The 20,074-nt window shown below is 50.0% G+C and overlaps 1 protein-coding gene across 1 annotated transcript in view; it reads right to left on the reverse strand.

Annotated features, from left to right (window-relative positions):
* Positions 1-20,074, reverse strand: part of LOC139245570 (membrane-associated phosphatidylinositol transfer protein 3-like) — a gene marked incomplete at its 5' end in the record, with an annotated part of 90,692 nt that continues 70,618 nt past the window's right edge. The window contains one exon of the mRNA XM_070871184.1: positions 1-685. Coding sequence (XP_070727285.1) covers positions 431-685 — 255 coding nt within the window. The remainder of the gene's footprint in view (positions 686-20,074) is intronic.

Genomic DNA, 20,074 nt, shown 5'->3' on the forward strand with positions numbered 1-20,074 from the left:
CCTATCTCTCCCAGACTCCGCCCTCCCCGCGCCCCCACCCGACACCGAACACAAGGGAGGGTGGGGGGGGCCCCAGGAGAAGGCGTTTCGCTTTGCACCTCGTGAACCCGGCCGAGAGGGAGGGGGCGGAGGAAGTACAACCTTTCCATTGGTCTCTGGAGTCAAAGGTCAACTGTGGCGAGGGGTCGGAGGTCGGGCGAGGCGTCAAAAAGGTCAACAACGGGCTTGAACCAAAGGTCAACCGTGGAGAGGAGTCAAAGTTCGGAGGGCGGGCGAGGAATCAAACAGGTCGAAGGTCGGCAAGAACCAGAGGTCAACCGTGACGAGGAGTCGGAGGTCGAAGGTTGCAGGCTCTGTGGGGTCTTGGCTCTTGTGGGTGGGGGTTTGGCATTGGGAGCCCTCGCCCGCCCCCCAACGGGGGGGTGAGAGGTCACGGCTCGCTGTCGAACTTGAGGCTGATGCTCCTTGGCTTGGGACCCCGCTCGCTGGTCCCACCCGAGCCCCCCTTCTCCGAGCGACAGCGGCCAGGAGGGGAAGGGGCAACGGGGGGCCGGGGGAAGTGCCCCCGCCCCGCCCCACCAAAGCTGCCCTTGGCCAGGGCGGCGCGGGCGTTGGTCGTCGGGGTGACAGAGATCCGGCGACCCTCCAGCTGTGCCAGGTGTGTCACGTAGCCCTCCGTCAGGAACTGCCGAGAGACAGAGACACAGCGTCAGTGAGGGGGCCGCACACACATACACAGACACTCACACTCACACACACAGACACACACACACACAGACACACACACACACACTCACTCTCTCAGACACACACACACACACACTCTCACACACACTCTCACACAGACACACACACACACACTCTCACACAGACACACACACACACAGACACACACACTCACTCTCTCAGACACACACACACACACACTCTCACACACACTCTCACACACACTCTCACACACACACACTCTCACACAGACACACACACACACACTCTCACACAGACACACACACACACTCTCACACACACTCTCACACACACTCTCACACACACTCTCACACACACTCTCACACACACACTCTCACACAGACACACACACACACACTCTCACACAGACACACACACACACTCTCACACACACTCTCACACAGACACACACACACACACTCTCACACAGACACACACACACACACTCTCACACAGACACACACACACACACACTCTCACACACACTCTCACAGACACACACACACACACTCTCACACAGACACACACACACACACTCTCACACAGACACACACACACACACACTCACTCACACATACACTCACACACACACTCTCTCACAGACACACATACACTCACAGACACACTCTCACAGACACACACACACACACACACACACTCTCTCACACACACACACTCTCACACACACACATAGACACACACACTCTCACACACTCACACTCACACACACACTCTCACAGACACACACTCTCTCAGACACACACACTCACACAGACACACACACACACACTCTCACACACAGACAGACACTCTCACACACAGACACACTCACACACACACAGACACACACTCTCTCAGACACACACACACTCACACAGACTCTCTCACACTCTCTCACAGACACACACACACTCTCTCACAGACACACACACACACACACACTCTCACACACACTCTCACAGACACACACACACACACTCTCACACAGACACACACACACACACTCTCACACAGACACACACACACACACACTCACTCACACATACACTCACACACACACTCTCTCACAGACACACATACACTCACAGACACACTCTCACAGACACACACACACACACACACACACTCTCTCACACACACACACTCTCACACACACACATAGACACACACACTCTCACACACACACACACACATAGACACAGACACTCACACACACTCACACTCACACACACACTCTCACAGACACACACTCTCTCACAGACACACACACACACACTCTCACACACAGACAGACACTCTCACACACAGACACACTCACACACACACAGACACACACTCTCTCAGACACACACACACTCACACAGACTCTCTCACACTCTCTCACAGACACACACACACTCTCTCACAGACACACACACAGACAGACACTCTCACACACAGACACTCACACTCACACACACACTCACACAGACACACACTCTCTCAGACACACACACTCACACAGACACACACACACACACTCTCACACACAGACAGACACACTCTCTCACAGACACACACACACTCTCTCACAGACACACACACACTCTCTCACAGACACACACACAGACAGACACTCTCACACACAGACACTCACACTCACACACACTGTCTCACACAGACACACAATACTCACACACACACAGACACTCTCACACACATACACAGACAGACACACTCTCACAGCACACTCTCACACAGACACACACACACAGACACTCTCACACACACACATACTCACACAGACACTCTCTCACACACACAGACACTCTCTCACACACACTCTCACAGACACACACACACACTCACACAGAGACTCACACACACACACTCTCTCACAGACACACACACACACTCTCACACACACACACACACAGACAGACACTCTCACACACAGACACACACACACTCACAGACACACACACACACAGACACTCTCACACACATACACAGACAGACACACTCTCACAGCACACTCACACAGACACACACACACAGACACTCTCACACACACACACATACTCACACAGACACTCTCACACACACAGACACTCTCTCTCACACACACTCTCACAGACACACACACACACTCACACACACACACAGACAGACACTCTCACACACAGACACACACACACTCACAGACACTCACACACACACTCACACACTCTCACACACACACACACACTCTCACACACACACACTCTCACACACACACACACTCTCACACACACACACAGTCACACACACATAGACACACACACACACACACAGACACTCACACACAGACACACTCACACAGACACTCTCACACACACACTCTCTCACAGACACACACACACACTCTCTCACAGACACACACACACTCACACACACAGACAGACACACACACAGACAGACACTCTCACACACACACTCTCTCACAGACACACACACACTCTCACAGACACACACACACTCACACACACAGACAGACACACACACACACAGACAGACACTCTCACACAGACACACACTCTCACAGACACACCACTCTCTCACAGACACACAGACACTCTCACACAGAGAGAGACACACACACACTCTCTCACACACACAGACAGACACTCTCACACACACACAGACACTCTCACACACACACACACAGACATACACTCTCACACACAGACACACTCACACAGACACTCACACACACTCACACAGACACTCACGCACGCACACACTCTCTCACAGACACACACACACTCTCTCACAGACACACACACACACACACACAGACACTCTCACACAGAGAGACACACAAACACACTCACACACACAGACAGACACTCTCACACACACACACAGACAGACACTCTCACACACAGACACACACTCACACACAGACACTCTCACACACAAACACTCACACAGTCACACACACAGACACACACTCACAGACACACACACTCACACACACACATACTCTCACACACACACACTCACAGACACTCTCAAACACACACAGACAGACGCACACTCACACACACACACTCTCACAGACACACAGACACTCTCACTCACACGTACACACAGACAGACACCCTCACACACAGACACACTCGCACACAGACATATACAGGCACACACTCACTCACTCAGACACACACACAGACACACACACACATACTCTCAGACACACAGACACTCACTCACACACACTCACAAAGACAGACACACACACACAAAGAGACAGACACACACAGACACTCACACAGACACACACACTCTCACACACACAGGCACACTCACAGACACTCTCACTCTCTAACACAGACACACACACACAGATAGACACACGCAGACAGACACACGCACACACACAGACAGACACTCACACACACACTCTCTCACAGACACACACACACACTCTCACAGACACACACACACACTCTCACACATAGACACAGACACACACTCTCACACACATAGACACAGACACTCACACACACAGACACTCACACTCACACACACACATAGACACAGACACTCACACACACAGACACTCACACACACACTCTCACAGACACACACTCTCACAGACACACATACACTCACAGACACACTCTCTCAGACACACACACACACACTCTCACACATAGACACAGACACACACACTCTCACACACACAGACAGACACTCTCACACACACACACACACAGACACTCTCACACACAGACACACACTCACACACAAACACTCACACAGTCACACACACAGACACACACTCACAGACACACACACTCTCACACACACACACTCACAGACACTCTCAAACACACACAGACAGACGCACACTCACACACACACACACTCTCACAGACACACACATACTCGCACACACACACAGACACTCTCACACACACATACACACAGACAGACACCCTCACACACAGACACACTCGCACACAGACATATACAGGCACACACACACTCACTCACTCAGACACACACACAGACACACACACACATACTCTCATAGACACACAGACACTCACTCACACACACTCACAAAGACAGACACACACACAAAGAGACAGACACACACAGACACTCACAGACACAACACTCACACACACAGGCACACTCACAGACACTCTCACTCTCTAACACAGACACACACACACAGATAGACACACGCAGACAGACACACGCACACACACAGACAGACACTCACACACACACTCTCTCAGACACACACACACACTCTCACAGACACACACACACACTCTCACACATAGACACAGACACACACACTCTCACACACATAGACACAGACACTCACACACACAGACACTCACACTCACACACACACACACACATAGACACAGACACTCACACACACAGACACACACACACTCTCACAGACACACACTCTCACAGACACACATACACTCACAGACACACTCTCTCACAGACACACACACACACACACACTCTCACACATAGACACAGACACACACACTCTCACACACACACACACATAGACACAGACACTCACACACACAGACACTCACACTCACACACACACTCTCACAGACACACACTCTCACAGACACACATACACTCACAGACACACTCTCACAGACACTCACACACACACACTCTCACACATACACACACTCTCACACAGACACACACACACACATAGACACAGACACACACAATCACACACACACACACACATAGACACAGACACACACACACAGACACTCACACACACACTCTCACAGACACACACTCTCACAGACACACACACACTCACACAGACACACAGACAGACACTCACACACAGACACTCACACACAGACACACACTCACACACACTCTCTCACAGACACACATACACTCTCGCACAGACACACACACACACACACTCTCACAGACACACACACACTCTCTCACAGACACACACTCTCTCACAGACACACACACTCTCTCACACAGACACACACACTCACACACAGACAGACACTCACACACACAGACACACACTCTCTCACAGACACGCACACACTCACAGACACACACACTCACACAGACACACACACACTCTCTCACAAACACACACACACTCTCTCACAAACACACACACACTCTCTCACAGACACACACACACACAGACACTCTCACACAGACAGACACTCTCACACACAGACACACACACACTCACACAGACACTCACACACACACACACAGACACACACACTCACACACAGACCGACACTCTCATACACAGACACACACACACACTCTCTCACAGACACACACACACTCTCACAGACACACACAGACAGACACTCTCACACAGACACACTCACACACTCTCACAGACACACACAGACAGACACTCTCACACACAGATACACACACACTCTCTCACAGACACACACACACACACAGACACTCTCACACACAGACACACACACACACACTCTCTCACAGACACACTCACACACACACACAGACACTCACACACACACACTCTCTCACAGACACACACACTCACACAGACACTCACACACACACTCTCTCACAGACACACACACACACTCTCACAGACACACACACACAGACACACACACACACAGACAGACACTCTCACACAGACACACACTCTCACAGACACACACACTCTCTCACAGACACTCTCACACAGAGAGACACACACACACACTCTCTCACACACACAGACAGACACTCTCACACACACACACAGACAGACACTCTCACACACAGACACAGACACACACTCACACACAGACACTCTCACACACAAACACTCACACAGTCACACACACAGACACACACACACACACTCACAGACACACACACTCACACACACACATACACTCACACAGACACACACACACAGACACTCTCAAACACACACAGACAGACGCACACTCACACACACACACTCTCTCACAGACACACACACACTCACACAGACACTCACACACACACTCTCTCACAGACACACACACACACTCTCACAGACACACACACACAGACAGACACACACACACACAGACAGACACTCTCACACAGACACACACTCTCACAGACACACACACTCTCTCACAGACACACAGACACTCTCACACAGAGAGAGACACACACACACTCTCACACACACAGACAGACACTCTCACACACAGACACACTCACACAGACTCTCACACAGACACTCACGCACGCACACACTCTCACAGACACACACACACTCTCTCACAGACACACTCTCACACACACACACAGACACTCTCACACAGAGAGACACACAAACACACTCTCACACACACAGACAGACACTCTCACACACACACACAGACAGACACTCTCACACACAGACACACACTCACACACAGACACTCTCACACACAAACACTCACACAGTCACACACACAGACACACACACTCACACACACACATACTCTCACACACACACACTCACAGACACTCTCAAACACACACAGACAGACGCACACTCACACACACACACTCTCACAGACACTCTCACTCACACATACACACAGACAGACACCCTCACACACAGACACACTCGCACACAGACATATACAGGCACACACTCACTCACTCAGACACACACACAGACACACACACACATACTCTCATAGACACACAGACACTCACTCACACACACTCACAAAGACAGACACACACACACAAAGAGACAGACACACACAGACACTCACACAGACACACACACTCTCACACACACAGGCACACTCACAGACACTCTCACTCTCTAACACAGACACACACACACAGATAGACACACGCAGACAGACACACGCACACACACAGACAGACACTCACACACACACTCTCTCACAGACACACACACACACTCTCACAGACACACACACACACTCTCACACATAGACACAGACACACACACTCTCACACACATAGACACAGACACTCACACACACAGACACTCACACTCACACACACACACACACATAGACACAGACACTCACACACACAGACACTCACACACACACTCTCACAGACACACACTCTCACAGACACACATACACTCACAGACACACTCTCTCAGACACACACACACACACTCTCACACATAGACACAGACACACACACTCTCACACACACAGACAGACACTCTCACACACACACACACACAGACACTCTCACACACAGACACACACTCACACACAGACACTCTCACACACAAACACTCACACAGTCACACACACAGACACACACTCACAGACACACACACTCACACACACACATACTCTCACACACACACACTCACAGACACTCTCAAACACACACAGACAGACGCACACTCACACACACACACTCTCACAGACACACACATACTCGCACACACACACAGACACTCTCACACACACATACACACAGACAGACACCCTCACACACAGACACACTCGCACACAGACATATACAGGCACACACACACTCACTCACTCAGACACACACACAGACACACACACACATACTCTCATAGACACACAGACACTCACTCACACACACTCACAAAGACAGACACACACACAAAGAGACAGACACACACAGACACTCACAGACACACACACAGGCACACTCACAGACACTCTCACTCTCTAACACAGACACACACACACAGATAGACACACGCAGACAGACACACGCACACACACAGACAGACACTCACACACACACTCTCTCACAGACACACACACACACTCTCACAGACACACACACACACTCTCACACATAGACACAGACACACACACTCTCACACACATAGACACAGACACTCACACACAGACACTCACACTCACACACACACACACACATAGACACAGACACTCACACACACAGACACACACACACTCTCACAGACACACACTCTCACAGACACACATACACTCACAGACACACTCTCTCACAGACACACACACACACACTCTCACACATAGACACAGACACACACACTCTCACACACACACACACATAGACACAGACACTCACACACACAGACACTCACTCTCACAGACACACACTCTCACAGACACACATACACTCACAGACACACTCTCTCACAGACACTCACACACACACACTCTCACACATACACACACTCTCACACAGACACACACACACACATAGACACAGACACACACACTCACACACACACACACACATAGACACAGACACTCACACACAGACACACACACACACTCACAGACACACACACACTCACACAGACACACACACACACACTCTCACACACAGACAGACACTCACACACAGACAGACACTCACACACAGACACACACTCACACACACTCTCTCACAGACACACATACACTCTCGCACAGACACACACACACACACACTCTCTCACAGACACACACACACTCTCTCACAGACACACACTCTCTCACAGACACACACACTCTCTCACACAGACACACACACTCACACACAGACAGACACTCACACACACAGACACACACTCTCTCAGACACGCACACACTCACAGACACACACACTCACACAGACACACACACACTCTCTCACAAACACACACACACTCTCTCACAAACACACACACACTCTCTCACAGACACACACACACACAGACACTCTCACACAGACAGACACTCTCACACACAGACACACACACACTCACACAGACACACACACACACACACAGACACACACACACAGACACTCTCACACACACACTCACACACACTCTCTCACAGACACACACACACTCTCTCACACAGACAGACACTCTCACACACAGACACACACACACTCACACACACACAGACACACACACTCTCACACACAGACAGACACTCTCATACACAGACACACACACACACTCTCTCACAGACACACACACACTCTCACAGACACACACAGACACACACAGACAGACACTCTCACACAGACACACTCACACACACACACTCTCACAGACACACACAGACAGACACTCTCACACACAGATACACACACACTCTCTCACAGACACACACACACACACAGACACTCTCACACACAGACACACACACACACTCTCTCACAGACACACTCACACACACACACAGACACTCACACACACACACTCTCTCACAGACACACACACACTCACACAGACACTCACACACACACTCTCTCACAGACACACACACACACACTCTCACAGACACACACACACAGACAGACACACACACACACAGACAGACACTCTCACACAGACACACACTCTCACAGACACACACACTCTCTCACAGACACACAGACACTCTCACACAGAGAGAGACACACACACACTCTCACACACACAGACAGACACTCTCACACACACACACACACAGACACTCTCTCACACACACACACAGACAGACACTCTCACACACAGACACACTCACACAGACACTCACACACACTCACACAGACACACACACACACACTCTCTCACCACACACACACTCTCTCACAGACACACTCTCACACACACACACAGACACTCTCACACAGAGAGACACACACACACACTCTCTCACACACACAGACAGACACTCACACACACACACACACAGACAGACACTCTCACACAGACACACACACTCACACACAGACAGACACTCACACACACAGACACACACTCTCTCAGACACGCACACACTCACAGACACACACACTCACACAGACACACACACACTCTCTCACAAACACACACACACTCTCTCACAAACACACACACACTCTCTCACAGACACACACACACACAGACACTCTCACACAGACAGACACTCTCACACACAGACACACACACACTCACACAGACACACACACACACACACAGACACACACACACAGACACTCTCACACACACACTCACACACACTCTCTCACAGACACACACACACTCTCTCACACAGACAGACACTCTCACACACAGACACACACACACTCACACACACACAGACACACACACTCTCACACACAGACAGACACTCTCATACACAGACACACACACACACTCTCTCACAGACACACACACACTCTCACAGACACACACAGACACACACAGACAGACACTCTCACACAGACACACTCACACACACACACTCTCACAGACACACACAGACAGACACTCTCACACACAGATACACACACACTCTCTCACAGACACACACACACACACAGACACTCTCACACACAGACACACACACACACTCTCTCACAGACACACTCACACACACACACAGACACTCACACACACACACTCTCTCACAGACACACACACACTCACACAGACACTCACACACACACTCTCTCACAGACACACACACACACACTCTCACAGACACACACACACAGACAGACACACACACACACAGACAGACACTCTCACACAGACACACACTCTCACAGACACACACACTCTCTCACAGACACACAGACACTCTCACACAGAGAGAGACACACACACACTCTCACACACACAGACAGACACTCTCACACACACACACACACAGACACTCTCTCACACACACACACAGACAGACACTCTCACACACAGACACACTCACACAGACACTCACACACACTCACACAGACACACACACACACACTCTCTCACCACACACACACTCTCTCACAGACACACTCTCACACACACACACAGACACTCTCACACAGAGAGACACACACACACACTCTCTCACACACACAGACAGACACTCACACACACACACACACAGACAGACACTCTCACACACAGACACAGACACACACTCACACACAGACACTCTCACACACAAACACTCACACAGTCACACACACAGACACACACACACACACTCACAGTCACACACACTCACACACACACATACACTCACACAGACACACACACAGACTCTCACACACACACACTCACAGACACTCTCAAACACACACAGACAGACGCACACTCACACACACACACTCACACAGACACTCACACACACACTCTCTCACAGACACACACACACACTCTCACAGACACACACACACAGACAGACACACACACACACAGACAGACACTCTCACACAGACACACACTCTCACAGACACACACACTCTCTCACAGACACACAGACACTCTCACACAGAGAGAGACACACACACACTCTCACACACACACACAGACACTCTCTCACACACACACACAGACAGACACTCTCACACACAGACACACTCACACAGACACTCACACACACTCACACAGACACACACACACACACTCTCTCACAGACACACACACACTCTCTCACAGACACACTCTCACACACACACACAGACACTCTCACACAGAGAGAGACACACACTCTCTCACACACACAGACAGACACTCTCACACACACACACAGACAGACACTCTCACACACAGACACAGACACACACTCACACACAGACACTCTCACACACAAACACTCACACAGTCACACACACAGACACACACACTCACAGACACACACACTCACACACACACATACACTCACACAGACACACACACAGACTCTCACACACACACACTCACAGACACTCTCAAACACACACAGACAGACGCACACTCACACACACACACTCTCACAGACACACACATACTCGCACACACACAGACACTCTCACACACACAGACACACATACACACATACACACAGACAGACACCCTCACACACAGACACACTCGCACACAGACACATACAGGCACACACACACTCACTCAGACACACACACATACTCTCATAGACACACAGACACTCACTCACACACACTCACACAGACAGACACACACACACACAGACAGACACACACAGACACTCACACAGACACACACACTCTCACACACACAGGCACACTCACAGACACTCTCACTCTCTAACACAGACACACACACACAGATAGACACACGCACAGACAGACACACGCACACACACAGACAGACACACACACACACTCTCACACACACACAGACACACACACAGACAGACACTCTCACACACAGATACACACACACTCACACACAGACACTCACACACACACTCTCACAGACACACATACACTCACAGACACACTCTCTCACAGACACACACACACACTCTCACACACACACACACACATAGACACAGACACACACACTCTCACACACACACACACACACACACAGACACACACTCTCTCACAGACACACACACACTCTCTCACAGACACACATACACTCTCTCACAGACACACACACACTCACACAGACACACACACACACACACTCTCACAAACACACACACACTCTCTCACAGACACACACACACATACACAGACACTCACACACACAGACACTCACACACACAGACACTCACACTCACACTCTCACAGACACACTCTCACAGACACACACACACTCACACAGACACACACACTCTCACACACAGACAGACACTCTCACACACAGACACACACTCACACACACAGACACACACTCTCTCACAGACACACACACACTCAGACACACACACACTCACACAGACACACACACACTCGCTCACAAACACACACACACTCTCTCACAGACACACACACACACAGACACTCTCACACAGACACTCTCACACACAGACACACACTCACACACACACACACAGACACACACTCTCTCACAGACACATACACACTCAGACACACACACACTCGCTCACAAACACACACACACTCTCTCACAGACATACACACACACAGACACTCTCACACAGACAGACACTCTCACACACAGACACTCACACACACACACACAGACACTCACACACACACTCACACACTCAGACACACACACATACTCTCATAGACACACAGACACTCACTCACACACACACACACACAGACAGACACACACAGACACTCACACAGACACACACACTCTCACACACACAGGCACACTCACAGACACTCTCACTCTCTAACACAGACACACACACACAGATAGACACACGCACAGACAGACACACGCACACACACAGACAGACACACACACACACTCTCACACACACACAGACACTCACACACAGACAGACACTCTCACACACAGACACACACACACTCACACACACAGACACTCACACACACACTCTCACAGACACACACTCTCACAGACACACATACACTCACAGACACACTCTCTCACAGACACTCACACACACACACTCTCACACACACACACATAGACACAGACACACACACTCTCACACACACACACACAGACACACACTCTCTCACAGACACACATACACTCTCTCACAGACACACACACACTCACACAGACAACACACACACACACTCTCACAAACACACACACACTCTCTCACAGACACACACACACATAGACACAGACACTCACACTCACACACACACTCTCACAGACACACTCTCACAGACACACACACACTCACACAGACACACACACTCTCACACACAGACAGACACTCTCACACACAGACACACACTCACACACACAGACACACACTCTCTCACAGACACACACACACTCAGACACACACACACTCACACAGACACACACACACTCGCTCACAAACACACACACACTCTCTCACAGACACACACACACACACACAGACACTCTCACACAGACAGACACTCTCACACACAGACACACACTCACACACACACACACAGACACACACTCTCTCACAGACACATACACACTCAGACACACACACACTCGCTCACAAACACACACACACTCTCTCACAGACACACACACACAGACACTCTCACACAGACAGACACTCTCACACACAGACACACACACACACACAGACACTCACACACACTCTCTCACAGACACACACACACTCTCTCACACAGACAGACACTCTCACACACAGACACACTCACACACACACAGACACACACACTCTCACACACAGACAGACACTCTCATACACAGACACACACACACACTCTCTCACAGACACACACACACTCTCACAGACACACACAGACAGACACTCTCACACAGACACACACACACTCTCTCACAGACACACACACACTCTCACAGACACACACAGACAGACACTCACACACACACACTCTCACAGACACACACAGACAGACACTCTCACACACAGACACACACACACTCTCTCACAGACACACACACACACAGACACTCTCACACACAGACACACACACACTCTCTCACAGACACACACAGACACTCTCACACACAGACACACACACACACACTCTCTCACAGACACACACACACTCTCACAGACACACACAGACAGACACTCTCACACAGACACACACACACTCTCTCACAGACACACACACACTCTCACAGACACACACAGACAGACACTCACACACACACACTCTCACAGACACACACAGACAGACACTCTCACACACAGACACACACACACTCTCTCACAGACACACACACACACACAGACACTCTCACACACAGACACACACACACACACTCTCTCACAGACACTCACACACAGACATACACACTCACACACACACACTCTCACACAGACACTCTCACACACACACAGACACTCTCACACACACACACACACTCTCACAGACACGCACACACTCACACACACACACTCTCTCACAGACACACACACACTCTCTCACAGACACACACACACAGACAGACACTCTCACACACAGACACTCACACTCACACACAGACACTCACACACACACACTCTCTCACAGACACACACACACTCACAGACACTCTCACACACACACTCTCTCACAGACACACACACACACTCTCTCACAGACACACACACACTCACACACACAGACAGACACACACACACACAGACAGACACTCTCACACAGACACACACTCTCACAGACACACACACTCTCTCACAGACACACAGACACTCACACAGAGAGAGACACACACACACTCTCTCACACACACAGACAGACACTCTCACACACACACACAGACACTCTCACACACACACAGACAGACACTTTCACACACAGACACACTCACACAGACACTCACACACACTCACACAGACACTCACACACACACACACTCTCTCACAGACACACACACTCTCTCACAGACACACACACACAGACACTCTCACACAGAGAGACACACACACACACTCTCACACACACAGACAGACACTCACACACACAGACAGACACTCACACAGACACAGACACACACTCACACACAGACACTCTCACACACAAACACTCACAGTCACACACACAGACACACACACACTCACAGACACACACACTCACACACACACATACACTCACACAGACACACACACAGACACACACACAGACTCTCACACACACACACTCACAGACACTCTCAAACACACACAGACAGACGCACACTCACACACACACACTCTCACAGACACACACATACTCGCACACACACACAGACACTCTCACACACACAGACACACATACACACAGACAGACACCCTCACACACAGACACACTCGCACACAGACACATACAGGCACACACACACTCACTCACTCAGACACACACACACATACTCTCATAGACACACAGACACTCACTCACACACACTCACACAGACAGACACACACACACACAGACAGACACACACAGACACTCACACAGACATACACACTCTCACACACACAGGCACACTCACAGACGCTCTCACTCTCTAACACAGACACACACACACAGATAGACACACGCACAGACAGACACACGCACACACACAGACAGACACTCACACACACACTCTCACACACACACAGACACTCACACACAGACAGACACTCTCACACACAGACACACACACACTCACACACACACACACACTCACACACACTCACTCTCTCACAGACACACACACACACTCTCACAGACACACACACACACTCTCACAGACACACACACACACTCTCACACATAGACACAGACACACACACTCTCACACACACACACACATAGACACAGACACTCACACACACAGACACTCACACTCACACACACACATAGACACAGACACTCACACACACAGACACTCTCTCTCACACACACTCTCACAGACACACACACACACTCTCACAGACACACACACACACTCACACAGAGACTCACACACACACACTCTCTCACAGACACACACACACTCTCACACACACACACACAGACAGACACTCTCACACACAGACACACACACACTCACAGACACTCACACACACTCACACACTCACACACACACACACTCTCACACACACACATAGACACACACACACACAGACACTCTCACACACACACACACACAGACACTCTCACACACAGACACACTCACACAGACACACACACACTCACACAGACACTCACACACACACACACACACACTCACACACACACACAGACAGACACACACACACAGACAGACACTCTCACACAGACACACACTCTCACAGACACACACTCTCTCTCACAGACACACAGACACTCTCACAGAGAGAGAGACACACACACACTCTCTCACACACACAGACAGACACTCTCACACACACACAGACACTCTCACACACACACACACAGACAGACACTCTCACACTCACACACACTCACACAGACACTCACACACACTCACACTCACTCTCTCACAGACACACACACACTCTCTCACAGACACACTCTCACACACACACAGACACTCTCACACAGAGAGACACACACACACACTCTCTCACACACACAGACAGACACTCTCACACACACACACAGACAATCTCACACACAGACACACACTCACACACAGACACTCTCACACACAAACATTCACACAGTCACACACACAGACACACACACACACTCACAGACACACACACTCACACACACACATACACTCACACAGACACACACTCAGACACACACACAGACTCTCACACACACACACTCACAGGCACTCTCAAACACACACAGACACACACAGACAGACGCACACTCACACACACACACTCTCACAGACACACACATACTCGCACACACACACAGACACTCTCACACACACAGACACACAGACAGACACCCTCACACACAGACACACTCGCACACAGACACATACAGGCACACACACACTCACTCACTCAGACACACACACAGACACACACACACATACTCTCATAGACACACAGACACACACACACACACACAGACACACACAGACACTCACACAGACACACACACTCTCACACACACAGGCACACTCACAGACACTCTCACTCTCTAACACAGACACACACACACAGATAGACACACGCACAGACAGACACTCACACACACACACTCTCACACAGACACACACACACACACTCACACAGATGCTCACCCACTCACAGACACACACTCACACAGACACTCAAACAGACACACACTCTCTCACACAGATACTCACACGCAGGCACTCTCACACACAGACACTCTCTCACACACACACACACACACTTTCACACACACACTCTCTCACACAGACACACTCTCTCACACACAGACACACACTCACAAACACTCTCTCAGACACTCACACTCTCAGACACTCACACTCTCAGACACTCAGACACTCTCACACAGACACTCTCACACAGACACACACACACACAGACACTCACACACACACACATACTCACACAGACACTCTCTCACACATACTGACACAGACACACTCACACACACACTGACACTTTCACACATTCACACACACACACACACACTCTCACACATTCACACACACACTCATACGCAGGCACTCACAGACACACACACACACTCACACAGAGACTCACACACACACACTCTCTCACAGACACACACACACTCTCACACACACACACACAGACAGACACTCTCACACACAGACACACACACACTCAGACACTCACACACACACTCACACACTCTCACACACACACACACTCTCACACACACACATAGACACCCACACACACACAGACACTCTCACACACACACACAGACACTCTCACACACAGACACACTCACACAGACACACACACACTCACACAGACACTCACACACACACACACTCTCTCACAGACACAGACAGACACTCTCACACACACACAGACACTCTCACACACACACACACAGACAGACACTCTCACACTCACACACACTCACATAGACACTCACACAGACACTCACACACACACACACTCTCTCACAGACACACACACACTCTCTCAGACACACTCTCACACACACACACAGACACTCTCACACAGAGAGACACACACACACTCTCTCACACACACAGACAGACACTCTCACACACACACACAGACAGACAATCTCACACACAGACACAGACACACACTCACACACAGACACTCTCACACACAAACATTCACACAGTCACACACACAGACACACACACACACACACACACATACACTCACACAGACACACACACAGACTCTCACACACACACACACTCACAGACACTCTCAAACACACACAGACACACACAGACAGACGCACACTCACACACACACACTCTCACAGACACACACATACTCGCACACACACACAGACACTCTCACACACACAGACACACAGACAGACACCCTCACACACAGACACACTCGCACACAGACACATACAGGCACACACACACTCACTCACTCAGACACACACACAGACACACACACCCATACTCTCATAGACACACAGACACACACACACACACACACACACACAGACACTCACACAGACACACACACTCTCACACACACAGGCACACTCACAGACACTCTCACTCTCTAACACAGACACACACACACAGATAGACACACGCACAGACAGACACTCACACACACACACTCTCACACAGACACACACACACACACTCACACAGATGCTCACCCACTCACAGACACACACTCACACAGACACTCAAACAGACACACACTCAAACAGACACACACTCAAACAGACACACACTCTCTCACACGCAGGCACTCTCACACACAGACACTCTCTCACACACACACACACACACTCTCTCACACACACTCTCTCACACAGACACACTCTCTCACACACAGACACACACTCACAAACACTCTCTCAGACACTCACA

This window comes from Pristiophorus japonicus, unplaced genomic scaffold (assembly GCF_044704955.1).
Source record: "Pristiophorus japonicus isolate sPriJap1 unplaced genomic scaffold, sPriJap1.hap1 HAP1_SCAFFOLD_223, whole genome shotgun sequence".
Classification (NCBI taxonomy): Eukaryota; Metazoa; Chordata; class Chondrichthyes; family Pristiophoridae; genus Pristiophorus; species Pristiophorus japonicus.